At 40.1% G+C, this 9924-nt stretch overlaps 1 protein-coding gene across 2 annotated transcripts; it reads left to right on the top strand.

The window, feature by feature from the left end:
• The first annotated feature begins 7171 nt into the window (after positions 1-7171).
• Positions 7172-9824, top strand: timm9 (translocase of inner mitochondrial membrane 9 homolog). Of its 2 annotated transcripts, XM_079216491.1 has the most exons (5): positions 7335-8136; positions 8393-8484; positions 9128-9188; positions 9286-9381; positions 9606-9824. In XM_079216491.1, the coding sequence occupies exons 3-5, from the start codon at positions 9150-9152 to the stop codon at positions 9735-9737; spliced, it is 267 nt and encodes an 88-aa protein (XP_079072617.1). In that variant the 5' UTR covers positions 7335-8136; positions 8393-8484; positions 9128-9149; the 3' UTR covers positions 9738-9824. The 2 variants fall into 2 exon arrangements, with proteins under 2 accessions (XP_079072616.1, XP_079072617.1); XM_079216490.1 differs by lacking the exons at positions 7335-8136; positions 8393-8484 and adding an exon at positions 7172-7277.
• The last annotated feature ends 100 nt before the right edge of the window (positions 9825-9924 follow it).

Raw genomic sequence — 9924 nt, forward strand, 5'->3', positions numbered from 1 at the left:
CATTGAGATACAAAAAGTTTGACTAAATCGTACAAGAGCACAAACCAGATGAATTGGTTACATTTACTTCTTTGCTACCATGGTGCCTGTCTTGTGACCTCAGAGTGACCTCTGGAGCTGTAGGGGTTTAATAGTGTAGGGGGATGCAGACCGTGTAGGGGGATGCAGACCGTCAGGCTGGACTTGGGTTGGGATCCAATGCAACAGATTACCAGCTCTTTAGCATGTTGGACAAACCAGCATGGCACTGTCTTATAATAATGAAGTTCCCATCCAATAACACTGGTATGCAGAAGCCTGCTTTGGGAGGGGGGCTGTTTAAAACTGTTGAAAACTGTGACTGTAATCTGAGAGGAAAAAAACATGTCCCTGTATAGAGAGACATCATCTTGAAATACAATATTAGTTTCCTAGGTCAAATTAATCAAATTTACAACAAAGGAGGAAACTAATATTGTATTTCAAGATGATGTCTCTCTGTCACTAGAGATAACCCGTCGAAACATTCCTATCTCCCACAAAAAATACATTCCAATGTCACTAAACTGCAATCTCTACTACATTTCAGGGACATGTTTTTTTCCTCTCAGATTACAGTCACAGTTTTCAACAGTTTTAAACAGCCCCCCTCCCAAAGCAGGCTTCTGCATACCAGTGTTATTGGATGGGAACTTCATTATTATAAGACAGTGCCATGCTGGTTTGTCCAACATGCTAAAGAGCTGGTAATCTGTTGCATTGGATCCCAGCCCAAGTCCAGCCTGACGGTCTGCATCCCCCTACAGCTCCAGAGGTCACTCTGAGGTCACAAGACAGGCACCATGGTAGCAAAGAAGTAAATGTAACCAATTCATCTGGTTTGTGCTCTTGTACGATTTAGTCAAACTTTTTGTATCTCAATGGCATTTGGACCACAGCATTTGACCAACATTAGCTTAGATCATAGGAAACCTTCAGGGCCTGATTGTATAGAGACCCTTACTTTTTGAAATTGGCTGCTGATTATGTTGCAGAGCCACGTCCATATATTTTTAATGTGACAATGAAAAATAACGAAATACCAATGAATTGGAAATCTGCCTTTGTTCTCCCAGGAGTTCTTGTAAAGCAATGCCATTTTATCAACCAACCAGTTAGGCTTTAGGAAAAAACATAGCACTATTACAGCTGCACTGAAAGTGGTAAATTACATTTGTGTTGCTCTTGACAAGAAGCAACACTGTGCGTCACTGTTTATTGATCTGTCCAAAGCATTCGACATCAGTTGATCATGATGTTTTAAGGCTGAGGCGCCTCAACTCAGGGCTCTCAGAGCAAGCAGTCACTTGGTTCACGAGCTACCTTGAGAATAAGTCTCAGTGCATCAGATATGAGGGTCTATATTGCTACCGTCTGTAAAGGTGTGCCACAAGGATCCGTATCAGGACCACTTTTATTTACTATTTATGTAAATAATCTGGGCCAAAATGTGCTGGACACTGACTGTCATTTCTATGCTGATGACACTGTGATATATTGCTGTGAGTCAACTCTTGTGCAGGCAATTGATCTCCTGCAAAATGCTTTTAATGTTGTTCAAGATACCCTTTTTCAACTGAAACTTGTTTTAAATACAGATAAGACTAAACTTATGTTGTTTTCAAACAGTCGGAATAGGCCACAGAATATCCCTTCGGTGGTCACTCTTGAAGGAAGTGAAATAGAGGTCGTTGACTCTTATAAATATCTGGGTATTCTGATTGATGACTCCTTCACTTTTCAGCCACATGTACAGGTGAAAAAGTTGAGAATAAAACTGGATTTTTATTTTTGAAATAAGCTGTGCTTTTCAAATAATGTAAAAAAAGAAGTGATTAGTTGCTGAACTGTAAAACATCACAGCCCTGTTTAGTTATGTCCACTTACTTCTTCTCTTTAACTCAAAGAGCTCTGACAAGTTTTAGATTTGAACTTAACTGTTCAAGTTAAAACTTAGTTAAACTTACAATAATTACTTCTTTAGATTTGCTAGTGTTAATTGAACTTGGCTCTTTAAGTCATCAGTAAAAAAAAGGAGAGACAGAAAAAGGCGGGAGTGAGGGTTTAAAAAAGCAAACGCTGTCATGTTTGTGTTTTAGGTAAACTGTCTTTTTTAAACCATGGTCAGGTTGAAGCCTGGCCATAATCTACTGGTTAAATACTGCAGATAAATCATATACTTAAATTCCAATGAAAATACAGGCATTTTGTAGTAAACAAGAAAGGACTATTTCCACCGGCGGAGGGATTCAATTAACCTGACAACCTCCAGTGAATCGAGGCGGAGCAATTCACCGTTTCTGTCCACCTGCAACAAGAAGAGCCAACTGACCAGAGGATTCTTTTCGCTTTGCTTGGGCGCATGAAGGTGAGTTTAAATTATGACTAAGTATTTTTCTTAATTAATAGCATGTGTAACGTTAGTAATGTAACACAGTTTTGTAACTAGGTCGTGCTTTTCAATGGTCTGGAAAGGCTTTAATTTAGCTAGCTTAACAATGTCCTTTAATAGTTTCACCCATAAACTTCTTCTAAAACAAATGGTTGACCTATTGTGTAAGCTATTGGTTCATGGTGTGCGTGTGTGTGTGTGTGTGTGTGTGTGTGTGTGTGTCTGCGCGCGCGCTGCGTGTTTGCGCCCACACAGCAGAACGGGCACAGAGATGATGACACGGATTTGATTTGGGGAAATAGTTTTCTCCTGTTGTAGATTAAAAACATTAATTTAAAATCCCCTTTGCTATGTTTTACACAGTTACACTGAGCGTCCAAGTGTAATGTAAACTATTGAATATTACGTTTGAGCTAACCCAATAAACTGTCTGGAAGTGTATTTGAAACTGAGATGTGTAATACTTGCTTTATACTTTCATTTGTAAACTAGAGGATTTTTGCTTCAAAATTGCTTGATCCCTGTTTTTGTTTTAAATATTTAAAAATGTAAAAGATTGATCATTTAAGCATAGAGTATATTTATATAAAATAAAAATATTAGATTTATCTGAAACACTTATTAGATTTTTGTGAAACACACATTTTCACCTATCTTGCAATTCATTTGATTTTTCTGTTTACAGATGTCATCAAGAATGTCCAGTACGTGATGTGGAAATGTAAATTTTGTGCATTCTCCTCTAACGGACATGCAGAATAATCCAGCATTGTGGACATCATCGGTGGTGTTTAGGCCTTGTCTGTGCTCAAGTTAGCATCATACCTTTTGTATTGCATTCATCTCTCTTGTCTGTTTTTGTAGGATACGAACCAGAACCGAAGAACAGCTGCCCTGCTTGGTCTCCATGCTACTATCTTCCAGAGGATTCCTCCGACATAATCCGGATGTGTGATGATGTAAAACACTGTATTTACACATTTACTCCACTCCATTGTTGTAATGCGACTGTTGCGCACTTAGACACAGGAGATCCAGGCGTGCATGGATTTTAAGAATTGCTTTACTGACAGCACTGAAAGTGCAGAAACACACTCTGATCAGCCACACACTGAATACTGCAGACTATTTTAGTCGACTAATAAATCAAACATTTTCTTATACATACACATATCATCTTAGATTATCACTCTAACAACAAAACACTCTGATCAGCTCCACACTACATACGGCAGACTATTCTAGTCTCTACTGAATGGCGTGAGCGTAGCTTTTTCCCTCGCTTTCTTACCAAAGGACCCCTGAGCTGACCCAAGTGCCTGCCTGAACTTTAATCCTCGTAACCAACATTAACCTCTCAAATCATTCAAACCTCCCGTGCAGATAAACAAACAGATGCCAGGCGAACAAACAAAACAATTAACAATCAATCAAAATAATAAACAAATGAGAACATGGGGGGGGGTCAATGTCCAGTTCTTGTTATCAGAGCAATGTTAATGTGGGCCCCACACGACAATGTAACACATTTTGTGTTCATTAGCTTTATTACCCAACCCACACATTTTCATAGAGATTTTGTATAATTGCAAAATACCTTTTCAATGGAGTCTGTAGAGGCTCAAACCTTAACCTATTTAAATATTCGAGCCACTAGGGGGATGAATAGGAGAACAAGTTCTGACGCATATTCTGCCACAAACAATTCCATTGTCCATTCCAGCACTGTCTCTTTTCCATACATTTAATCTGTGACACCATGGCATAAAGTCATCATCATCATACATTAGTCACACCACAAGCTTCCACAAGACAGGATGCAACACTTGATCTTGGCTGAAAGGCACGAGAAGCTGTCTCAACCATGGTCGAAAACTATTTCGCTTCCCATCCACACACACCTGTTCCCATCACCTGGCACTCACCTATATGCTCTTTTTACTGAATCCCCACTACCACCCAGTGATTCCCTCAAACAATAAACCCCATTTTGGCTCCAACAGAGTCTCCTTAACCTGTTTTTGTTTTAGGGATTTTGAACGAGGACTCTCTAAACATTAAACTAGTACTATTTTGGAGATGTCAGTAAAGATGTGAATGTCTTTCTATGTCTTCAGGTTCATGGAAAAACCCTGGATGAATGTAGGTTGGACTGTTGATGGGACACAAAGGCGTTCTGAAGGCTCAGAGACGTGCCCACAGGCTTCATGTTGATGGCACAATCTACTGCCTTGACCTGGAGTAACCCGTAATATAAACGGCACCTTTGAGTTCCTTCATGAACGTTAAACCAGACCTCAGCAAGAATCCATGGGCTCAGATAAATGGTAAATGTACTGTACTTGTGTTTCTCTCTTCCAGTCTTCCGACCACTCAGCTGGGGATCGAACCGCCGATCCTCTGATTAAAGGACGTCTCTGTTACCGCTGATCCACAGTCGCCCAAGATTATAATAATATAATAATAGATATAGGCAGTAAATCTCAAACACATCTCAAAGTCAACCTTGGTTGAGAAATATAAAAGGGAAAACCGTAGGCAAACTCTTCTAACGTGTAGATTGGTTGTTTTAACACGTAAAACTTTTTGCGAGGCTGTTAGAATTATGTTTAAGAAATGTTATAAAAATGAAATCTTTATTATATGGTTTTATGAAGTTCTCAGTATCCCACATTTTGCCTCTGCATAGCCACACGACCTCATCTCATCTGTCTCTAATTATATTATTCACCTTTTTTTTAAGTATCCAATTCAGTCATGCGTCTCCATTTTTTGGAGCGTTTACAATGTTCTTGTTCATATTGAAAATGTATGAACCTTTGTATTTATCTCTAATTTGTCAGAGTACAACCACACCTCCTGTCTGTCAGATTGCCTCCACTTGTATGTGTGAACAATGTTTAGGAAAACTGTGCACAGATTTCAGTTTAAATCATTTGAGTCTCTTGTCCTTCAGTGAAAAGGTCATGTTTTTTAATATATTTTCCATTTGGGTGTGTTGAGATGTACTTGTAGCGAATGTTTCAGTCTGTGTATATTTTCTTCAAATAAATCTTATATCTTTTGAACAGAAGTAAGAATTATTGGTCATTTCTTTTTTATAAAACAAGCACACTTTCAATTATCAGTCAAAATAACGTTTATATGCAAGTTGAAACAAATTTGGAATGTAAGTCCTCTTAACTTGAAATGGTAAGTTGTTTACATGGTGAAGTTATTTTAACTTGTAACCGAGTTACATAAAAGCTCAAATGTGCTTTTGTTTGATTAGCTAAGGAAAGTTTTCTTGAACTGATAATGTAAAAACATATCTTCTCATCTTGGCCCTTTGACCCCTTCTGTACCATTCAATGCAGGATTTAAGTGTGACAAATCAATCAGCGAGGTATTATATAATTATATGGGTGTTTAATAAGAATAAACCAACCGTCTCTATTTTTTAATTGTCATTTATTGCCTTGAGCAAAACATGCTGTTCCATGTAGGAATGTTTGGTTCTAAAATGACACAAATATAACAAGTAAATACATGATGTATACAACTATGCTGCAAAGTAACCATGAACATTAAATATCAGAGGAAATAAACGTCATTAAATACATCTGTATCAATAACCTAGTTAATTAACAAAGACACAAGCAAATGTAATTTAATGTATACACGTATACTGCCACCTGTTGGTAGAAAGGTGAACCTCAAGAAACGGCACAATGAGGTGGAAATATAAATATGATTCTAACATCAATAACTCTACACACACAAATGACTTTGATTAAACTATATGATGAACTGTGTTGCATTAAACAATGCATCGATTAATTGAATGCTGTGTGCGTAATATATACATGCATATTAAACTGCCTGTAGTCACTACTGTTGCTAACATATCCAGGTTTATTTATTTATATTGATTAATTAATGTTCTTCTAACATTAATGTTCTTCTAACATTACCCTTCTACGTATTTGCACCATAGAAGACAGTAAATAAGAATATTTTATACAGGCTTTTATTTTGACATGAAAAGAATCGGCTCGTATTCCGAGTTTGGTTTTCTCGTTTTCTCGTTTTTGGATTCAGACGCCAGAAACGAAAAAACGGAAGTGGTGTTTCGTTTTCCCGTTTTTGGTTTGAAACAGAAAACGAAGAAACCATGGTATTTCCGTAATTCCGTATATTCGAATGAACGAAAAAACAAACGAACAAAACGTACACGGACCCCATCTCCACCGGAGTCTTGCTGTAGCTGAATTAAACTAATGCTGGTCTGCCTGAAGTAGGGCTGGTAGCGGCCGTCATTCAGACATTGTTGTGGGACTACGGATAATATTATGAACACGAGGGCGTTTCATTTTCCGACATGTTTGGGACTTCCACAACAAGTATAAAGCAGAACTGGTGGTTATTTATTCCATAGTCGATACCAGAAAAGATCACTATTTTTCACAGAGAGAAGCGACGGCGATAAGCCACGCCCCCTTTGTCGAAGTGCGATTTGTCTTTGTCGCGTTTGGTGTGAACACCCTTGTTTCACTTGCTCGACCAAACTGAAGCGGTAAGCATCAGCTCTCTGATGTGGCGACAGCCAGGCGTTTCCCATCATGCACTGGGCCACGCAGTCGTTGGAGAGCTACTATATATATATATATATATATATATATATATATATATATATATATATATATATATATATATATATATATATTATTACTCCGCGACACGAGGTGGCGCATAGCTCCGGGATCGTCAGTTTGTAGTCCGCCAGGAAAACCATCGAAGAATAAGCCGAATAAGGAGACGGAGACGGCGATCACATGACCTTCAGCCTGAAAAAGCTTCAAGTGAGACATTACCACGTCGTCCTCAGGTGAGACCGCAGCGCGGGAGTTTGTACTTTAATGGTTTAGGGAAACGTTGAACTGAACCCGGAAGTCACAGAGGAAGCTAATGCTCGCTAACGTTAGCCGTTAGCTGATGACGTACGTCCCGAGCAGACGGACTCCGTTCATCTAAACGTCTCTTAGCGGCCGCGCGCTGCTCCACGGGCACGAGGCGGGATTTAAAGTGTTAGACCAGCGGTCCCAAACCACCGGACGCAGCCCGGTACCGGTCCTTGGTACCGGTCCGTGGTTCCCTTGGTACCCTTGTTACCGGTCCGTGGTTCCCTTGATACCGGGCTGCACAGAAAGAATGAATGAAACATCCTGTCTTTGTGAAGCAGGTTTAAGTTACGGAGTAGACTGGACTAAAGGGTTAAGTTATGGAGTAGACTGGACTAAAGGTTTAACCCTACCAAATCGGCCCCCGCGAGGCTAATGTTTGACCGCAGGATATTTCATGCTTCCGCTGCCTTCCCCCTGCAACATTTTACCATCATGCAGACAAGAGTTGGGGGCATCGGCGTGTCATATGACGCTGTGTCAAAAAAATACTAGTCATACAAAATCCTTCACTGTGATTTGTTGAATCATGTGTCCGTCGACATTTTGTAAAATAACCAACCAATGAACACCAAAGAAACTCACAAAGAACTAGCATGTAACTACACACCTGAACTCTGTAAACACACTGGCGTTTTCAGTCAAAGAAGATAGATATTATGCAACGGGCGCACTTTACTAGAGAGGAAGCTGTGGCACAGATTTTGGCGACGAGGACGACCCTGAAGGCTTCGACTCCTCTGACCAAGAGGAATATGCAGACAGAAGGGATCCATTTGAAGATGGGTAAGTATATTTAGATACTAAACTTTATGTTGCAATAGCATATTTATGCTAGCAGAGTGAGCACATTTAGCTGATCCCTTGCTGCTCGAGTCTGGCGTAATGCAGGTAGGCACGTAGTTTGTTTACATTAGCCGTTAGCACATTTAGCTCAGGCCCTGAGCATAGTCTCTGCTGGATCTCTGTCACGGGTTTTGGTGTGCAATCGTAACTTTCTTTCAGTGAACTTAGTAGTGACCAGTAGTCATTTATTTTACAGAGAGGATTCACACCTGCAGCAGTGGACAACATGCAGCTTCGCTTCAGCCACCAGAACCTAGGCTGTCGTGGAAGACTGACACTGTTTACCAGGTAGGTCACAGCTCAGCTGCACATGTACACCTGTTGAACTGTTCTAACTGTGTGAAGTTAGTATTGACTAGTAGTTATTTATTTTACAGAGGATTCACCACCACCAGCCCCTCCAGCCTGGGTCTGCTTTCTATTTCTGAAAATGTATATTGTGTAAATATATTTTTTTAATTAATAATACATATTTTTATTTGAAAACAAAAAGTTGTAATGGTCTTTTTTCATTTGCACACACCCCATGACGCTTGATCTGCAGTATGGAGTCATTTCTCAGTCCCATTTTTATAATCTTGGTGAAAGGTGGCAGACTACATTTCTACTCAAAACGATAATACAAAATTTGGTCTTAGACATTTATTTACATTTATCTACCATTTTATTCATATATTTCACTGCTTTTGTGCTTGAATAACCCAGAGATGGGACCGACTCGTATTTTTATGCACTTTATAATAGTCTTTATGCCGGTCGTATCATTTTATTACGTCATATTTATCACCCACAATGTGAAGGCCAGGCCGTGGCGCAAAAAAGGTTGTTGTTGCGCTAGACTTTTTATGGAAGAAGATTACATATGATAGTCTTTAACACCAGATTCATTCAAGAGTATCTAACACTGATGTGCGTTCTGGTTGTTCCTCAGACTCAGAACCTGAATCAGAACCATGGCGGTCCAGGTGACCGAGTCGGACCAGATCAAACAGGTACCTGCTTCTCGTTGAGACCCTGATGGAGAGATCAGTGAACGAAGAGTGAAGAGTCTGATCCTCTCAGTTTAAAGACTATCTCTCTCACTCTCAGTTTAAGGAGTTCTTGGGGACCTACAACAAGGTGACGGAGAACTGCTTCATGGACTGCGTCAAAGACTTCACCGGCAGGGAGGTGAAGCCAGAGGAGGTGAGTCTACTTCCCGTCAGCACACTTGCACTTCCTGAGTTGTCAAACGAGTGATGATTCTTCAAGACACATTTCTACGCTTCTGATGCCGCATAACCAAATACTACATTACCCATGAACCTCAGCTGCTGAAAGCTGTGTATTGTGGTCCAACAAAGCTATGATTAGCGGTTTGTGGGTGAATGCATGTTGGGAGTTGTTCAGTAAAATGTTGACATTTCCAGTCCAGCTGCTCCGAGTCGTGTCTACAAAAGTACCTGAAGATGACTCAGCGGATCTCCATGAGATTCCAGGAGTACCACATCCAGCAGAACGAGGCTCTTGCTGCCAAAGCGGGCCTGCTGGGGCCCCGCTGACCGGTCTCTGAAGCGCCGCCAAGGACCTCGGAGCATCACACTTATTGAACAATACTGTTGAAACGTCTTGTTTTGTCTCGAAATAAAATGTTTAAAAAAAACATTTAACAATTTAATGAAACCACGAGTGCTTGAGACCATCAGAGGGTCCCGAGTTCTGAACTGAATTCTTCTCTGCCCTGCCCCC

Source organism: Taurulus bubalis (assembly GCF_910589615.1).
Source record: "Taurulus bubalis genome assembly, chromosome: 1".
Lineage (NCBI taxonomy): Eukaryota > Metazoa > Chordata > Actinopteri > Perciformes > Cottidae > Taurulus > Taurulus bubalis.

What these genes read in the sequence shown, in the direction of transcription:
- timm9 (XM_079216490.1), top strand. Translation starts at nt 9,150, where the DNA reads ATGGCGGTCCAGGTGACCGAGTCGGACCAGATCAAACAG. An exon ending in AGTCGGACCAGATCAAACAG is followed by an intron (nt 9,189 to 9,285) that starts GTACCTGCTTCT and finishes TCTCACTCTCAG; the next exon opens with TTTAAGGAGTTCTTGGGGAC. An exon ending in GGGAGGTGAAGCCAGAGGAG is followed by an intron (nt 9,382 to 9,605) that starts GTGAGTCTACTT and finishes TGACATTTCCAG; the next exon opens with TCCAGCTGCTCCGAGTCGTG.